Genomic DNA, 20,127 nt, shown 5'->3' on the forward strand with positions numbered 1-20,127 from the left:
TTTTCCTTTGATGAGTAGGCCAATCATCCTAATCAACCCATGAGTCAGTGTTTTGTCTGTTCCCCTACAGATAATGCGCTGATTCCCTGTTGCCTGGAGTCTAAAGTCTAAATTCCTTAGTATAACACAAAGCAGTCTTCCAGATCTGGGCTTGCCTCCTGTCACTGCTTCCTCCCGCTTTTCCGATCGCAGACCTTGCTAAATTAGGTGTACCCTCCTCCAGATCCCTAATTAAACCAAGCTCTCTCTGGCATCCTTCTCCTCTGCATGCCCTTCTCTACCTTGTTTGACCTTTAACTCTTAGTCATCGTTCATTTCAGACTCACTGAGGAGCCAGTATTTCTATAGTCTTGTGTCTGCTCACCTTCCTACCGCCACCACTGCCTTCAGCTCGGCCATAGTTCCTCTAACGCGCGATGGTTTCATTGCACTTATTTGTTCATATATCTGTCCCTATACTACCCTAAGTTTCCCGAGGGACGGGTCGCTGTTTGATTTACTCTCTGCCTAGTTCATTGCCCTGAGTGCCTCCCTCGCTTCATAAGACAGGGGTTTGCATCTGTTTACAGCCTAGTCGTTCAATAAGTGATATATAGCAGGTGATAAACATCTGGATTAAGGAATGAAGCAGTGCTGCCTTGTGGTGTTATTCATCTCTGTTTATATTTATGTCAATTTTCAACTAGATTGTGGGGGCAGGGGTCAGGGTCTGAGTCATCTTGTTCCTCTGGGGGCGTCAGCAAGAACAGCCCCTTGGTCAAGCGATTGCAGGTGCGTTGGCTCATCGGCTGTAAAGAGAAGCTGCAAGGAGAAAGACTTTTGGCGCCTTGGCCCTTCACGGTAAGCCTTTTTTCTCTCGGCCGGGTGCCCACGACCCCTGTTAACCCCCAGCGAATCCTCCTGACGTTCTGGCTAGACCCCACGGTGCGGTCTTTGCCCGCCGGCCGGCGGGGAGCGGGCGGGACTTCCGCTCCCGCTCGCGAATGCCTTCCGGCGCGAGGCGGAAGCCCGGCTCCGGTCCAGATCGGAGCCGGAGAGTCCCCAGGCACTTGTCTCCTCAGTGGATGCTTCTCGGCGCCCCTGCCGCCGCCCCGCGTCCCGGGACGCGGAGACCGGGTAGGGACGGGAGAATCGGGACTCCCCGCGCGGGCAGAGGGAGAACGGTGACCCCAGGTTTGAGGGAGGGGAGTAGAATTGGGGGTCGGGGACCGGGGGCGGGGAGCTCAGGGCAGCCTGGAGGGTCTGGGGAGGGAGGCACTGGGGACCCTGAGGCCGGAGAGGCCCTGAGAAGGGGAGGGGGAGTGGCGGGTGACCCTGGGCAGGAGGCGTCTCGGAGGAAGGCTGTCTCGCTTGGGGGAGTGTCCCGGGACTTTGCAGAGATCGTCGGTGAGGGTGGCATGAGTTGGCAAAGGTTGGCTTGCTGAGGAGGTTTGAGAGCAGGGAGTCAGCCCTTCTCTGAGGGTCGTAGGTGAGAAGGACTCTTGACCTAACGGATTAGAAAGATGATCAGACCACCTATTGGATGCTGAACTCCTGTTGCCTCATTTGCAATTAATCCTGGTTTACTGATGCGGCTTTTTTTTTTTTTTTAAAACCCTTGTGAATTTCGGGGAAGAATTTACATTTCCAGGGAAAACTTGAGCTCTTCCGCACCCAGGTTCAACTTATGTTGCATTTCTTTGTCAAATAGATATTACTTTAAAGTTATCCTTATACTAGTAAGCCAGCCGAAGTTTCCCTTTTGGAATCTTTGCTACCTTGCAGAGTTTAGACTGTCTTATTTCCTTTGTCATGCAATCAGCTTCTAAATGCATTTAGAATTACAGTGATAATTACATGGAAAGCCAGTGCAGTCACGTTGTCAGTTACTGTTCATTGTTTTTCTGCATAACTTTGTAATGTATTTTTATTACAAGTTATCCGGTTGTATTTAGTTTTTGAGTAGCAATTCCCATGGGTTTACTGTTACTTTTTATTTCTGCTACAAGGAAAACATGTATTTTCCATTGGTAGATTTTTTAAAAGTATTGATAACCCAAGATCTGTTGTTATATACATATTAGCATATTTAGTTTTCCTTATTGGCGATTGTGTAGTGTGTGGGCTTGGTTTTATCATTACCAGAGGTAATTATTATTAATTTTAGTTACTGTCTGCATTTTATTTATGTTTTATGGACTACAATTGATATGTACTTCCTAATCTACATCATTATAGTGTCTCACTTCTATGTACTTACAAAGACTGTTTTAGCTTTAGGTAATGGCAAATTTTGTATTTTTGTCACAAACTGGGCAAGGTACCTAGGGAGAGCATTGTCCTTGGTGGAGGGTGATATCTGATGATTGAGTCTTTTGCTTGTTTCAAGCAGTTTATATTTCAAAGGTTAACATTTTTTTATTTTTGAAACTATAGTATTGGTTTGTAGATCTTTTAGATCTGATTTAGTGATTTGACTTGCACTAATTCAAGTAAACCTGAGCAGTTTATGTTTATTGATGGCTTGGTGTCTTGCTAGCTTGTAAACTCTTTTCCTCAGCTTTCATGAAGCATACTTGACAAATCAAAATTGCGTATACTTGAGGTGTATAACGTGATAACTTGACATGTATGTATATTGTGAAATGATTATCACAGTCAAGCTAATTAACAAACCATCACTTCACATAGTTACTAATTTCTCTCTTTCGTTTGTGGTGAGAATGCTTAAGATGTACTCTTTTAATAAATTTGAAGTATGCAACATAGTATTATTAAGCTAAACTCTTGATGGCCTTGAAAATGTATGCTTGCATAAGATTGTTACAACTTCCTGTGTTTAGGGGCACACCTGAAACTTTGAAGTGGAAAGCATTACGTAAACATAAATAATGCTGTAACATGAAAGGGAATTGAATAATTTTTCAAATTAGAAAGTGAAAAGATGACACTGATCTTTAAAGCTATTGAATTAAATGTCAAGTAGATTTCTGTATGTTTTAATTTAATCTTATTTCTTTAGATAGTACTGTTTTTCTGAAAAGGCCTTTTCTGATTTTTCCATATATTGTTGATTTGAAAATGTGTTCTTTTCCCCTTTCCTTTGGGTTTTAGGAGAAAGCCTGTAGGTTCTTGGACATTAGTTCACAGGAGGGGAAGTGCTCATTTTTGAAACATAAGAGTCCTGCTTTCTGTAGCAAGTTTCTAGTTATGTGTCTGAGTAGTATGTTTGAAGTTTGATTGCTTTGTGTTCTGGATTATCTTTGGAATTTTTGTCTTTTGTTCTAATGCTGAGTAAATTTCTTAGCCTTCTCTAGATAAATTCTAAGTATTATTTTGTAGGATTTAGATGTATTTTACAGTTTAACCAGTAGTGGCATTTTAAAAAAAAATCAGGGTGTGGCTGATTACTCATTATTCTTATGAATTTACTATTTTTTATTTCTGCTGCACTGAAACATGTATCTGTGCATTGGAAGAACTGTTAAAACAGCTATAATCAAAACTGACTTGATATATACATGCTGGCACATTTCTTTTTAATCATCAGTTTGTAGTATGTGAAGTAGTAGCTTGTTACATTGAGGTTTTTGCTTCTGTACTCTGATTGGGCTTTCTTGGTGGCTCAGTGCTAAAGAACCCATCTGCCAATGCAGAAGATTTGGGTTCGACCCCTGAGTGGGTAAGATCCCCTGGAGAAGGAAATGGCAACCTACTCCAGTATTCTTGCCTAGGAAATCCCATCAACAGAGGAGCCTGGCGGGCTACAGCATGGGGTTGCAAAGAGTTGGACATGACTTAGTGACTAAATAACAACTCTCTGATTATCAATTTTATGATTGTGTAGTCAATTCTCAGTTATCTGCATACCCTAGTGGGCAGCCATTCCCTGCCTTTTGATGGAATCAGGAGGATTTGTTACAGCTGAGGAGTACAGCTTTGAACAGGGGGATACCAAGCAGAGTGTTGATCTGCTGATTTTACCATCCAACTGTGTACTGCCTTTGATGCAGGCCCTCGGCAAGATTAACGGAGGCATAGTCGACCCCTTCTTTTAAAAGCTCTTTCTGTCCTTTTTCTTCTCTGAGTTAGACCTTTTTTTTCATAGTGACTATGATGACATGGCCCTCCGTATGATGCAAGGCGAACAGAGGCCGAAAGGACTGCAGTTATGTTAGTAGAGCCTTGTTCATTCTGCTGAGTCTGAGCCCGTAAATCTTGGCAAATTTTACAGTCTCCAGGCATTGGGTTATGGCTGTGAACCACTTGTTTACATTATTGTTGTTTGAAAAATAGTTTTAATGCTAAATCGTAATTGATTGAGGTGATATCTAGAGACTCTACTTCGTTCTGTTTGAGAGAGGCATCACATTAGATTTTATATGAGCTTTTCTATTAAAGTGATAATGATATGCTTCACAGTTACAAATATTGTAGAAAGTACACTGATTGCTTTTAATATTTGTTGTTCTTATTATTAGCTTTTGTTTTTATTTTGAGATTCCGAGGTAAAGAAAAACTATTGGATAAAAGATTTGGGCAGAGGTTGAAGAGGCTGACCATTACTGGTGACATGTTAAGGGGTAATGTTTGAAGCTGTCTGCAGTGGTTGGAAGGAGTGTCTAAACATTAAGGTTGTTTCATATTGCCAGTGCCTGGTGATGATAAGAAACAGAAAGACTTTTAGTTGCTTTTATTATTGTTTTAAAATACCCTGCTGACAGTGTGCTCCCTCATTGCCTGTAGTGGGCAGGGAAAAAAATCCCTTCCATCTCTCCCACCTCTGTGAGAATGACCTGGCACAGGCTGGGAAGTAAAAGTTTATATGGTAATTAGGAGTGTTGGAGAGGTTTAAGGGAAGGATTGAAGGTTCAAGAAGTGTCAGTCGCTTAGTCCTGTCCAACTCTTTGCCATCCCATGGACTGTAGCCCACCAGGCTCCGCTAGTCCATGGGGTTCTCCAGGCAAGACAAGAGGGAGACAATATATATGTATGTGTGTATATGTGTGCAAGTCACTCAGTAGTATCTGACTCTTTGCGACCCCATGGACTATATAGTCCATGGAATTCTCCAGGTCAGAATCCTGGAGTGGGTTGCTGTTCCCTTCTACACACACACACACACACACACACACACACATCCATCCATGAAATTCTCCAGGCACACACACACACACACACACACACACACACACACACCGAAATACATCCATGGAATTCTCCAGGCCAGAAAACTGGAGTGGGTTGCCGTTCCATTCTCCAGATACACGTGTGCGTGCACACGCGTGCACACACACACACACACACACAATTTTGATTTGCATTGTTGTATGGCATAAACCAACACAACATTGTAAAGCAATTATTCTTTAATTAAAAAACAAATTAAAAGGACATGTGAATAAAAAACAAATATTGAAGTTTATTTGCAAAATTGAGAGGAAGTAAACATTGGGATTGATGAGAACACTGTAGATGCCAGAAGACCAAGCACTATTTATGAGTGAACTTGTGTTAATTACAGCAGAGGAGGGCGGGCAGGCCCTAGGAAGTGATACATAAGCAAGTTATAGGCTTTCCCACAAGAACTAGTAAGATAAGCAGTATTAGTCAACTCCTAATATTTTAAACCTAAATAATGACTATTTCATAGTAATTGAATAAAGTTGCAAAAATAAAAATAGTACAGGGAACCACCTGTATAGTTAACTCAGATTCACCTATTTTTAACATTTTACCTTATTTGCTTTATCACTTAAGTAAGAGCACTTTGATGAAAGTAGAAAGCTCATATAAAACATGCTCCCAAGTATAACTGCTAACTTTATTTCTTTTCCTGGTAAAGTTTTTTTATTAGTTCTAACTCTGAGTTCTAGAGCTGGAAAGGACCTTGGGAAATAATCTGATTTGACTCCCTTAAGGATATTAAATGTTGACCAATCCAGGACAAGTAGGTTTTGAGTTCTAAATCTCTATAGCCTCTTCCAGGGTCTTATCATCCTGACATGTTGGATTCGTTTCATTTGATCTCAAAAAAAGCATGTAAAATGTTATTCTCTAGACCTGCCTGTAATCTTGCTTGCAACCATTTAAGTCCACCTCTTCTAAATCTCATTTCCTTTTCCTATAGAAAACAGCTGAACAGCATTCTTTAGAAGAACACACAACTTATTCTATAATAAATACCTTGTTACTATTCTTTGGATAAGACTCTCTTTTCCTTGAGGTTTTCTACTCAAAACATGCTTTCTGTGTCTTACTTAAATCACAAGGTCTGAACTTGGTTGATTTTTATGATAATAGGTTTTTCATATCCTTTTTAAAGTCAGGTGAACAGAGCTTAGAAGAGTCAGACTAATGTAGAACAATAACAGTGATAAGTTATGTATAAATTATTTAGGTAGTGCTTCTCTTATTTGGTCCTTTGATCCTTGAGGCAGGAGAGGTGGTATCCTTAGTTCAGAGGTAGAAAAACTTAAGCCACAGAAAGGTTCACTGACTGGCTAGGCTGGGCTGGAACTGGGATGCAGCTATTCAGCATTTTTGAATGAAAACACTGCACTTGTATAACTGAATTTTAAATTGAGATGCATGACTTTACACTTGCTTCCTGTTAAATTTTATCCCGCCTGTGTTTCAGCTGTTCACCATTTTAAAGGAAAAGTCTTCCAACCCTAAATACAGTTCTCTTTTCCACCGCGTCTCACTTTGAGGTCCTTACATACCATGTATTTTAAAATGTACCTTAAAATCACTTGGCTGTCTTATTTCTTCTCTCCTTTCTCTAACGTAACTTGCTACTAGGGAAATAAAGAGTCTGTTGCCTCAGCCTGTACTTTTTCTTCTGCACTTAAAAGAATGTTATTGCAGAATTGGATGAACCTGTAACAGTCCCTTAATCCATTCTTCTACCTGATTTGTGTACCCTGATAACACTTCTTATCCCAAAGGACTTTAGGCCCTTGCCTGAATACATAGAGTGACTAGGTGTTCACTTCCTTTTTATGCAACAGATCCAAATTACCTATTGTGTGTATTTTTTAAAAATCTAGTTGGTTTTAGTTGTAGAGAGACACAGAAGAACTATTTCCTCTTTGCTATGTAAAGTTTTGTCATGTATTTAAAGATAATTATGTCTTATTATCTCTTCTTCAGGTTAAATAATGCCAATATCTAGATCTCTCACTAACCCAGTTGTCTTATTCTGGATGCAGTAGATTGTCAGTATTTTGAAAATGCAGCTTCCATAACTGTCTACACTAGTTTAGATGTCTGATCAAGGCAGCAAATAGTGGGACTGTTAACTTCCTGTAAGGTGGATACCATACCCTTTTTGTCCAAAATTGTGTTAATATCCAAGCAGACACATCTTGCTCTTATATTAAGCATTTGGTAAGCCAAAGCCCCCTACATTTCTGCAGGAACTCTCTGTTAGTGTGGTCCTTGTACCTGTAGAGCTGATTTTTAAATTGAAATGCATAACTTTACACTTACTCCCTATTTAATTTTATCCTACCTGTGTTTCAGCTATTCAGCATTTTAGCTTATAAAGACATACATTGGTCTCAGTATTCTTGTTTGTGTATTAGCCATCGTTTTCAGCTTTGTCCTCTCTATTTATAATACTTATTTCTCTGAGATTGTGTAGAGTCAGGGCTGGCTTTGGGCTATTTGTGGCTAAGTAGCTAATGCACCTTGTAGGTTTAGAAGTGGGTCATATAGAAAGTTCTCTGCAGAGAAATGTGAGAAGTGCTAGTTCCCTGGACCTGGTTGCCTTATTCCCTGGGAGACTCAAGAATTACTTATAGACCATTTCAAAGCCTTGCTGTTATTTTTTCCTCTTCCTTCCACTCACTTTTACATGCATGTCTCTGAAGAGTTCCAACGTGCCTGTCTCTCTTAGCTCTCAAAACTGAATGTCACCACTTAACCTAGAATAGTTGGAAACTTGGTTTAAAGAAAGTATCTGGGACCCACCCTTACTTATGTTTATGGTGTTGCTTTGGGATTTAGTCTTTGAGATACTTAAAGACTATAGATGGGGAAACAGTGGAAACAGTGTCAGACTTTAGTTTTCTGGGCTCCAAAATCACTGCAGATGGTGATTGCAGCCATGAAATTAAAAGACACTTACTCCTTGAAAGGAAAGTTATGACCAACCTAGATAGCATATTAAAAAGCAGAGACATTACTTTGCCAACAAAGGTCCGTCTAGTCAAGGCTATGGTTTTTCCAGTGGTCATGTATGGATGTGAGAGTTGGACTGTGTAGAAAGCTGAGTGCCGAAGAATTGATGTTTTTGAACTGTGGTTCAACTTGGAGAAGACATGGAGAACTTGGAGAAGACTTTTGAGAGTCCCTTGGACTGTAAGGAGATCCAACCAGTCCATCCTAAAGGAGATCAGTCCTGGGTGTTTATTGGAAGGACTGATGCTGAAGCTGAAACTCCAATACTTTGGCCACCTTGTGCGAAGAGTTGACTCATTGGAAAAGACCCTGATGCTGGGAGGGATTGGGGGCAAGAGGAGAAGGGGACGACAGAGGATGAAATGGCTGGATGGCATCACCAACTTGATGGACATGAGTTTGAGTGAACTCCAGGAGTTGGTGATGGACAGGGAGGCCTGGTGTGCTGTGATTCATGGGGTGGCAAAGAGTTGGACACGACTGAGCGACTGAACTGAACTGATGGGCTCTTACTTACACTCTAGGGCTTCCCTGGTGGCTCAGTGTTAAGAATCCACTTGCCAGTGTGGGAGATGTGGGTTCCATCTCTGGGTTGGGAAAATCTCTTGGAGAAGGAATGCGAGCCCACTCCAGTAGTCTTGTCTGGAAAAATCCCATGGACAGAGGAGCCTGGTGGGCTATAGTCCACGGGGTCGCAAAGAATCTGACATGACTTAGCCACTGAGCATGAGCACGATTCACACTCTAAGACTTAAAATTGCCATGAACTATAAAAAGGTGTTTAGAGAGACTTGTACTTGGAAACAATAATTAACATTCTTAGAAACTAGGCTTGCTGTTGGCCTTAGTCCATTATACATGTGTGTGTATAATATGTAGACTTATGTGGAGATTATTTCCACTTTCAGTCAATGTCAAACCTTAACATTTTTAATCTAGTAATCTGTTACAGTTGCATATACTGAACATTTCTGCCCTCTTGAATGCGGTTCTAGAGCTGTTCTGTGCAGAACAAGAGACAGCTCTCAATAACATAATTGAATGTGGAAAATGGACTGGCTTAGAGTAGAATCTTTCTGTCTGATGCTCAAGGGCAGTTGCCTCGGTGATGACTGGGTTCTTTCATTGGCTCTGTAACACTGCCAGTTCTCTTCACAATTGGTTGGAAATAATCACAGTGACAGCTCCAGTGTGCTGGAGGACTTAGAGGTCCTAAGCCATTTCTTGTGTATTTAATACAGCAGGGGAGAGGAGATACAGAAACTGCACCTACATTGAGAGATCTGTGTTTTTCTGTAAAAATGACTTCAGCTAGCCAGTGAAAGTTGTGTTTAAACTCTTGAAACATGTTAGATTTGTTTCAAAATTGTGGGCAAGATTAGTGTCTTTGTTAGTGAAATTTGGTCAAAAAGATTTCATTAGTTTAGACCAGTGGTTCTTAACCCGGCAGAGCCAATAAAAACAAATGTCTTGTAGTCCCCCCTTTACTATGCTGAAGTGAATTCATAGATATATTGTAACTACTTGGAAAACTGACTGAAAAGAAATGAACATAATGTTCTAACTGTAAATATAAAGGAGAAATAAAGTCATTATATATATTTTTCAAAACATATATGCTCTATACATAGCAAGTGGTTAACTTTGTTACCTGTGTCTGGAGTTATTGTGACTGAAATAAGTAAAAATTCAGGTTTATTCAGATAAATTGTACTTACGTACACTGAATTCTATTGCAGTCATTGAGATGATTTTCCAAAATGTTGAATTAACTCTTGGCAAAATTCAGAAAAAAATTTAAATACAGTCTTGCCTTGACTTTCAGAGCAATTACACTTTGGGCAAGCTTATGTATTATTAAAAATGTGAAAAAGAATTCCTGTTTGTATGTTAAATGGAGTTAGAGTCTAGACTTAGATAATTTAAACAGGTCTATTTCTAGTGGGATATTAAACAATCGAGGAGGATGCAGGATTATCCTCTGTTGTACAGCAGTGCCCCTCATTCCTCAATGCGCCAAGTGCCCTCCGTGGCCCCAGTCATTGTCAAAACCAAGAAATGTTCACACAAACTTTCAAAACATCCCATAGGGTTTAAAATTAAATCATATTATTTTTCAGCTTCATAAGCTTAAAGGAAGCCAGTTTCTTTTCAGTGTGTGTGTGTGTGTGTGTGTGTGTGTGTGTGTGTGTGTGTGTGTAGAACTATCTTTTTAGATTAGGGATAACAACTATGTTTTAACGTCACAGTTCTGGTTCATTGGTGATGGTTGCCTTGAGCATTGTATTAAACATTCTGAGGCAAAGTCCAACCTCAGTAGGAAATAGTATTGTGATTGATTAGTCATGTCTGCCCTAGGTAGAAGGGGAAATGGCTGTGTGGACAGCTGCCACATATCCCATCTCAAGATAGTACAATATATCTTCACCCACTGGGTACCAATACCCCCACCTTATGAGGTTTGGGAACACGTGGGGAAGGTTTTGGTTGTCATAGTGATGGATATGTATTTGTGACTGTTCATGAAACCAGGAATGCTAAATGACCTACAGTGCTCTAGATAGTTCCACACTGTAGGAAAATATCCTATCCAAAAAGCATGAAGTTACTTATTGAGGAATAACCAATCTAGCTTGGAAAACAGTTCATTTATAGAACCTATTCTGAGCCAGGTGGTCACTGGTGTTGGATATAGAGATATCTTGGCATTGAATGGGAGTTTGCCATATGATCTCCAGGGTCTTTTCTAGCTCCTTGATTTCATGTGTATAAATCAGAGCTTAGCAAACTATGGTCCACAGGCCACATCTGGCCTGTTTTAGTAAATCAAGTTTTATTGGAATATCAGCCATACTCATTCATTTATGTACTCTCATTGGCTGCCTTAGGGCTACAATGGCAGGGCTGAGTAGTTGCCAATGAGACTTTATGGCCTGCAAGGCCTAAATACTACTGACCCTTTACAGAAAAAAAGTTTATAGGTACCTAGAATCAGTAACACTTTTTGAATGGAACCAGCATATGAACTGATATTTCTAAATATGTCATTCTATGTCTTTAGTAGTTTCTGTGTATCTTGGGATTCTAAGATCTTTTTCTGTGTCAGTGTACCATGGCGGGCTAACTAGTTGATGAATCAACAATAAAACTTAGAGCTGGAAAATTCCCAGCTTGATTCTGTAAATATACCTCAATAAAGTACTGCAAAGTCTACTACTTCTCTTTGCCTGATTCCTTAGTCTTTAAAATTGGGCTGTAAGTGACTTTCTTCAGTAATGTTATATAATGTCTAGTTATGAAACTCTTTGAAGGCCATGAAAATGAGAAAAGAAGTTGAATCTCAGAATTTTCTGAAATCAGTTTTGGAATTTAACAGTTCAATGTGGAAAACATCACTATTCTTTTTCTTCCTATGTATTTTAATAAAGAAAAGCACAGTGAGATAATCATTGCGGTAACATTCTGAATACTTATTTAAAATGCTTTAATATTTTAAAGAGGTTACAAGAAACAGACATCTGTTAATTCTTACTTAAAAAAGAAAATACTAGTTTGAGTATTTAGTATGTTAGTGTAGCAGTCAGGGTTCTCAAGAGAAACAAAACCACTCTCATTTGTAGTGCATATGTGTGTTTTTAAAAAGAGATTTGTTTTTGTGAATTGACTCATGACATGGTGGGGGGACAAGTTCAAAATTTGTAGGAAAGACTGCCAGATTTAAGGTCAGGTGATGCTTCAGTATTGAGATAGGATTCTTTCTCTGGGAAAACTCTTACTCTTAAGCCCTTCGACTGATTAGATGTGTCCCACCCACATTGTCAAGGGTAATCTTCTTTACTTAAAGTCAACTTACTGTAGATATTAACCACATCTACATAATACCTTTACAGTAACACCTAAATTAATGTTTGATTAAGTGACTGGGTACTATAACCTGGCAAAGTTGACAGATAAGACTAATCTTCACAGTTAGTATGTGGAATACTTTTGGTGTATTAAACAAATATGTGGTGTATGAAATATTGCAGTAGTGATTAGTTAATAGGAAAGTCTGTATGTTCATAGCCTAGTAGTCTTTAAGGGATTACCTGGGTTTTCAGTCATGTGTCAAATAGAGAATGGAAAATGGACAACTTAATCCACCTTGTCACCCTTTGAAATTTACGTTTTTCTCTGTTTTTGTGGTTTTTATATGTTGTATATTAATTTTTTAAAAATGTAAGATGCCTTAAGTAAGTTTAATCATTTCATAACAGTTTTTCTGTTTTTACAAGTTAATGGCTTTTGGTAGCCTTTTTATAGGAAAGAAAAATGTAGATCTAGGAATTAGTCTTGAACGTATTTAGTCTAATTCCCTTCATTAACAGTTGAGAAACTAGTCTCGGAAAAGTGGAGTGATTTGCCCTGGTAACATGCTATGCTATGCTAAGTCACTTCAGTCGTGTCCGACTCTGTGCAACCCTGTAGATGGCAGCCCACCAGGCTCCCCCGTCCCTGGGATTCTCCAGGCAAGAACACTGGAGTGGGCTGCCATTTCCTTCTCCAATGCATGAAAGTAAAAAGTGAAAGTGAAGTCGCTCAGTCATGTCTGACTCTTAGCGACCCCATGGATTGCAGCCTTACAGGCTCCTCCGTACATGGGATTTTCCAAGCAAGAGTACTGGAGTGGGGTGCCATTGCCTGGTAACATATCCTACTGTAAAAGAACCAAGATTAGAAGCCAGATCTATCCAGTTCTGGTTTCCAATCCAGGGCCTTTTCTGCCACCAGAATGGTTACAGTTAAATGATGCTAATCATGGGCAGGTTTTCTGAAGAGAAAGTCATTTTGAGTCTTATTTAAGGGAGTGAATATGAATTAATAGTTGAGAGAATAGTGGTGAAATTCATGCCATTCAATGACACTGAAAGGAGGGGGAGGGCAGAGAGAAGTGTGATACTGTAAGATATTTCCAACTGGACTACGCATCCACCTGGGGCACACAGTGACATGGGATACCCCCGGGGCTTGAAGAGATTTTACTAGGAAATACAATACAGCCTAGCCACTGGATGATTCACAGGGGATATTCCCAAGGATCTTAAGAGTAGGTAACACTTGGACCAAGATAAGTTACTGAAAGCTTTCTTTGTTGAGGAGATTGAGAATAGAGAAGAATGTAGCTGTTGTAACTCAAGTGCTCTCTGTAAACCCGCATAGGGCAAGGGTTTGGAATTCCTCTAGGAGGGAATTTTAAGGACCTTGGGGCATAGAGAAAAGTTGTAGGATGTAAAGGGATCCTTTAGAAGGTTGCCAGGTTTCAGGTATAATCTGAGCTTCCTTATCTGTAAAATCATAATACCTGGATGCACATAGTTGTTATAAGGAGTAAAGGGGATACTGTGTGTAATGTGCTTAGCAACGTCTGGCACATAGGATTCAGTAAACAATAGCATTTATTTTATTATGTCATAGCAATTGGCTGAGGGTCTAGAGTGAGATCCTTTTTTCCCTACTTCCTTATTCTTTACATCTCCTCCATTGCTCTTTATCATGCCTTTTCCCCCAAGTATTTTTTAATTTATTTTTAATTAGAGGGTAAATGCTTTACAATATTGTGTTGGTTTCTGCCATACATTGGCATGAATCAGTCAAAGGTATATTTGTCCCCTCTGTCTTGAACCTCCCTCGCACCTCCCACCCCACCACACCCCTCTAGGCTGTCGCAGAGCACCAGATTTGAGCTACCTGCGTCCTACGGCAGATTTCCACTGGCTGTATCTGTTGTACGTACGGTAATGTGTATGCTTCAGTGCTGCTCTCTCAGTGTGTCTCACCCTCTCCTTCCTCCCCTGTCCGTAAGTCTGTTTTCTTTGTCTGTATCTCCATTGCTGCCCTGTAGGTAGGTTCTTCAGTACCATCTTTCTAGATTCCATACATATGCACTTGTATATGGTATTCTCCTCTCAACAAAGGAGAAAATTATATTAACAAGAAACACTAGGGGACTCCTCAGCATGCTTCTTGTTTCAGGTTTCTTACTTCTGGGCAGGTGCAGGTCTCTGACTCTGTTTAGTACTTCTCTACCTCTGTGATCCTCAGGCTAGCTCTTTTTTGAATAAACTGTGCACTTTTTGGGGGGAGACCATATTTCAATTTCAAAATTCCATCTCATCAAATTAAAAGGATGTATTTTTCTAACAGCACTATCTCCAATTAACTTTGTTGCCTTTCCCCCACCCCCAACACTCTTTGGAATTTAATTGTGAAGATATGGTTGGGAAGGGAAGTGGAAAGTATAAGATTTTGGAGTAACTTCTCACTTTCCTCTTCAGAGGGTTATTTCTTTTAGTTTTGAGAAAAAAGCAAACTATTTGATGGATGTCAACTCCAAAGATAACTGGTTTAAAAAAAAAAAAGGAATTTTCTATGTTAATTGTGTGTTAAGATAGAAAAACACTTAAGAATATAGACTTGGTAATCAAGTGACAGATTTTTTCAGTGTGTAGGCTTATGGGTTTTTTGGTTTGTTTTTTGGCTGTGTCTTAGGGCATACAGGATCTTAGTTCCTTGACCAGGGATTGAACTTGTGCCCCCGGAAGTGGAAGCACAGGTTATAATCACTGGACCGTCAGGGAAGTCCCATGGGCTAAATATGAGGCTTAGAGTATCTGTCTCAACTTTACTGCGACTGTTTCTGAACCAGACCTGGAAACCATTGCACTAGTGTTCAGAGGCTGGTAAAGTTTACACTTAACTTGGAGTGACTTAGTATGTTATCATTCGAAGGAGCCTTTGCAGTGCTTGAAGATCTGTTAAAAAAGAGTTCTTTCTTGGAACACTTAGAGGTGAAAGAGAGGTTCTGTGCACAATTTTATATGCTAGGCTTTTAAATTTAAACTGAGAAATGTGTTGTATGTCTACATTCATAAGCAAAGGAGTTCAGAAAAGCTTGAAAGAGGCCTTTAAGGAGAAGTGAATTTGACTCTTTCTTTCTAGAGATCCTTATTTTTTCCCCCAAAGATGCAACTAAATAAACATTACATTTTAGTGATTTTTGATTTTTCTATAGTTTGATCATAAGATAGAACAGCTTTTTATTTTCAGGCCCCAGTGTTTCAAATTGTATGGTATTCTGTTTCACAGTCCTACAGTTGATAAGTATTGGTGGTCTACAGTAGCATTTGGTCAGTGAGACATGCTGGTAATTATTGTCTCAAAAAAGTAAATGCTGTGTTGATCATTAGTGTTTGTTCTCTGATGCACACTTGCCTGCAATTTCTTCCTTTCCTGGCTGTTATTTCCTCCATTGGATAATGACGCTTTCTCAGCTCACAAGTGCCCTATGCATTCATAACACTTGTTTTTCTTTCTTTTGTCTTTTAATCTCTCCTCCAAATGAAATCTCCGTTTCTCTCATATCTGATAGCTAATGTGTAATTATTTGATTAAGTTAATTCAGAGTAGGAGTGGAATGATTGATAGACCTAATCACAAGGTATATTATGTAAGTTAGATGTAAAGTGAAATTTATGAAACTAAACAAAAAAACCTGTCAACTCAGAGAAATAGCAGATGGTTTCATATTTAGAGATGGCATGTTTCCTTTATTCCTTCTGACTTCCTTTTTTTTTTTTTGATTCCCAATTTCTGTGAGAACATATTTCTTCCCTCCAGAAATTGAGAAAGAATAAGAGGAAGAGACAAGATGTTTGACCAATAGGGATAGCTACTTCTTGACTCTTCCTTCTCCAGGCCTTCCCTCTGTAATGTCGCTATATGTTTTTTGTTTGTTTAGTTAGATACTCTTCTTGTGAAATATAACTCATCTCTTAGTTCAGGTTCTTGTCTTCCAACTTGTCAAAAGAAATTCTCCTTATTTAAATGTTGTCAAATTATGTGTTCATCTATGAAACTTATGATTTTACTTTGTTTTTCAGAACAGTTTTAAGTGACATGATGAATTTTTTCCATCAAGGAGTAAAAGTCACTACTAAGTGTGTCCTGTTGTTGAAAATGTCTCTAATAATACTAGTCTCTATATATTGATAATGTATTCAATACTATATGCCAGGCGCTACACTGGGCATTTAATATATATTATATTCAATCCTATAGCGCAGGCGGCTGCGACATGGCGCGCCATAGCTCAGGCGAGAGGAGCCACCCCACGTCCGAGGTCAGGGGCAGAAGCCGGGAGGACCCCATGCCCGAAAGGCGGCAGCCAAGAGGAGTTACCCCACGTCCAAGGTTGGGCAGCGGCGAGAGTGCCACACTGCGATGGTGCAAGAACGGCCGAGAGGAGCTACCCCGTGTCCGAGGTCAGGGAGGGGCGGCGGAGAGAAGATACCCAGCATCTGAGGTCAGGGGCGGTGGCTGGGAGGAGCTACCCCACACCCCATGCCCGAGGCCAGGGGCGGCGGCCGGGAGGAGCAACCTATGCCCAAGGCCAGGGAATGGCAAACCACTTCAGTATTCTTGCCTTGAGAACCCCATGAACAGTATGAAAAGGCAAAATGATAGGATACTGAAAGAGAAACTCCCCAGGTCAGTAGGTGCCCAATATGCTACTGGAGATCAGTGGAGAAATAACTCCAGAAAGAATGAAGGGATGGAGCCAAAGCAAAATCAATACCCAGCTGTGGATGTGACTGGTAATAGAAGCAAGGTCCAATGCTTTAAAGAGCAGTATTGCATAGGAACCTGGAATGTCAGGTCCATGAATCAAGGCAAATTGGAAGTGGTCAAATAAGAGATGGCAAGAGTGAATGTCGACATTCTAGGAATCAGCGAACTGAAATGGACTGGAATGGGTGAATTTAACTCAGATGACCATTATATCTACTCCTGCAGGCAGGAATCCCTCAGAAGAAATGGAGTGGCCATCATGGTCAACAAGAGTCCGAAATGCAGTACTTGGATGCAATCTCAAAAACGACAGAATGATCTCTGTTCGTTTCCAAGGCAAACCATTCAATATCACAGTAATCCAAGTCTATGCCCCAACAAGTAACGCTGAAGAAGCTGAAGTTGAACAGTTCTATGAAGACCTATCTAATTTAAAACTAATACTCAAAAAAGGGGTCCTTTTCATTATAGGGGACTGGAATGCAAAAGTAGGAAGTCAAGAAACACCTGGAGTAACAGGCAAATTTGGCCTTGGAATATGGAATGAAGCAGGGCAAAGACTAATAGAGTTTTGCCAAGAAAATGCACTGGTCATAACAAACACCCTTTTCCAACAACACAAGAGAAGACTCTCTACATGGACATCACCAGATGGTCAACACCAAAATCAGATTGATTATATTCTTTGCAGGCAAAGATGGAGAAGCTCTATACAGTCAACAAAAACAAGACCAGGAGCTGACTGTGGCTCAGACCATGAACTCCTTATTGCCAAATTCAGACTTAAACTGATGAAAGTAGGGAAAACCACTAGACCATTCAGGTATGACCTAAATCAAATCCCTTAGGATTATACAGTGGAAGTGAGAAATAGATTTAAGGGCCTAGATCTGATAGATAGAGTGCCTGATGAACTATGGAATGAGGTTTGTGACATTGTACAGGAGACATGGATCAAGACCATTCCCATAGAAAAGAAATGGCAAAAAAAGCAAAATGGCTGTCTGGGGAGGCCTTACAAATAGCTGTGAAAAGAAGAGAAGTGAAAAGCAAAGGAGAAAAGGAAAGACATAAACATCTGAATGCAGAGTTCCAAAGAATAGCAAGAAGAGATAAGAAAGCCTTCTTCAGTGGTCAATGCAAAGAAATAGAGGAAAACAACAGACTGGGAAAGACTAGGGATCTCTTCAAGAAAATCAGAGATACCAAAGGAACATTTCCTGCAAAGATGGGCTTGATAAAGGACAGAAATGGTATGGACCTAACAGAAGCAGAAGATATTAAGAAGAGATGGCAAGAATACACAGAAGAACTGTACAAAAAAGATCTTCACGACCCAGATAATCATGATGGTGTGATCACTGACCTAGAGCCAGACATCCTGGAATGTGAAGTCAAGTGGGCCTTAGAAAGCATCACTACGAACAAAGCTAGTGGAGGTGATGGAATTCCAGTTGAGCTATTCCAAATCCTGAAAGATGATGCTGTGAAAGTGCTGCACTCAATGTGCCAGCAAATTTGGAAAACTCAGCAGTGGCCACAGGACTGGAAAAGGTCAGTTTTCATTCCAATCCCAAAGAAAGGCAATGCCAAACAATGCTCAAACTACTGCACAATTGCACTCATCTCACACGCTAGTAAAGTAATGCTCAAAATTCTCCAAGCCAGGCTTCAGCAATATGTGAACCGTGAACTTCCTGATGTTCAAGCTGGTTTTAGAAAAGGCAGAGGAACCAGAGATCAAATTGCCAACATCCGCTGGATCATAGAAAAAGCAAGAGAGTTCCAGAAAAACATCTATTTCTGCTTTATTGACTATGCCAAAGCCTTTGACTGTGTGGATCACAATAAACTGTGGAAAATTCTGAAAGAGATGGGAATACCAGACCACCTGATCTGCCTCTTGAGAAATTTGTATGCAGGTCAGGAAGCAACAGTTCAAACTGGACATGGAACAACAGACTGGGTCCAAATAGGAAAAGGAGTTCATCAAGGCTCACCCTGTTTATTTAACTTATATGCAGAGTACATCATGAGAAATGCTGGACTGGAGGAAACACAAGCTGGAATCAAGATTGCTGGGAGAAATATCAATCATCTCAGATATGCAGATGACACCACCCTTATGGCAGAAAGTGAAGAGGAGCTCAAAAGCCTCTTGATGAAAGTGAAAGAGGAGAGTGAAAAAGTGGGCTTAAAGCTCAACATTCAGAAAATGAAGATCATGGCATCCAGTCCCACCACTTCATGGGAAATAGATGGGGAAACAGTGGAAACAGTGTCAGACTTTATTTTTGGGGGCTCCAAAATCACCGCAGATGGTGACTGCAGCCATGAAATTAAAAGACGCTTACTCCTTGGAAGGAAAGTTATGACCAACCTAGATAGCATATTCAAAAGCAGAGGCATTACTTTGCCAACAAAGGTTCGTCTAGTCAAGGCTATGGTTTTTCCTGTGGTCATGTATGGATGTGAGAGTTGGACTGTGAAGAAGGCTGAGTGCCTAAGAATTGATGCTTTTGAAGTGTGGTGTTGGAGAAGACTCTTGAGAGTCCCTTGGACTGCAAGGAGATCCAACCAGTCCATTCTGAAGATCAGCCCTGGGATTTCTTTGGAGGGAATGATGCTAAAGCTGAAACTCCAGTACTTTGGCCACCTCATGCGAAGAGTTGACTCATTGGAAAAGACTCTGATGCTGGGAGGGATTGGGGGCCAGAGAAGGGGACGACAGAGGATGAGATGGCTGGATGGCATCACCGACTCGATGGACGTGAGTCTGAGTGAACTCCGGGAGTTGGTGATGGACAGGGAGGCCTGGCATGCTGCGATTCATGGGATCGCAAAGAGTCGGACATGACTGAGCGACTGATCTGATCTGATCTGATCTGATATTCAGTCCTTGTAACAACCTTTATATAAGGTAAATATTTATATTTCACTTTTAGAGGTGAGTTAAGTTTGGAGAGAGTAAATCATTTGTGTAAGTTTATACTACTTGTAAATGGTGGAACTAATTTTAAAACCCATCTGCTTTTGGTTGTACACTGTTTTCCTCTGCATTTGAAAAGCACCTGAAATATTTTGGGGCCTGTACCTACAGTACTTTTTAGAGAGTATGAGCAGCATGTTGAGTCTAGAATTTTTTTGTTTTGTATATCCTTGTACTCCTGAAAGTGTTTTATGATTCATTTGCTCCACTTTAAACTTTTATTAATGCAATCAGTTTATTACTGATAAATGTGTTATTTTTGTTTGTTTGTTTCCCAAGGATGGTACTATAATTAATGTAGCATCTAGCATAAAGAAGTAGATGTCTAATATTTGCGGCATGAATAGAAACAACAATGAAAAGAG

At 40.2% G+C, this 20,127-nt stretch overlaps 1 protein-coding gene across 2 annotated transcripts in view; it reads left to right on the forward strand.

Annotated features, from left to right (window-relative positions):
- The first annotated feature begins 977 nt into the window (after nt 1-977).
- DISP1 (dispatched RND transporter family member 1) overlaps nt 978-20,127 on the forward strand; it is a 222,014-nt gene continuing 202,864 nt past the window's right edge. Inside the window, exon 1 of one of the 2 annotated variants that reach the window (XM_061382281.1) lies at nt 978-1,116. In XM_061382281.1, coding sequence (XP_061238265.1) covers nt 984-1,116 — 133 coding nt within the window. In that variant the 5' untranslated portion in view covers nt 978-983. The remainder of the gene's footprint in view (nt 1,117-20,127) is intronic. The other variant, XM_061382284.1, reaches the window with a different exon arrangement.

This window comes from Bos javanicus, chromosome 16 (genome assembly GCF_032452875.1).
Source record: "Bos javanicus breed banteng chromosome 16, ARS-OSU_banteng_1.0, whole genome shotgun sequence".
NCBI classification, from domain to species: domain Eukaryota; kingdom Metazoa; phylum Chordata; class Mammalia; order Artiodactyla; family Bovidae; genus Bos; species Bos javanicus.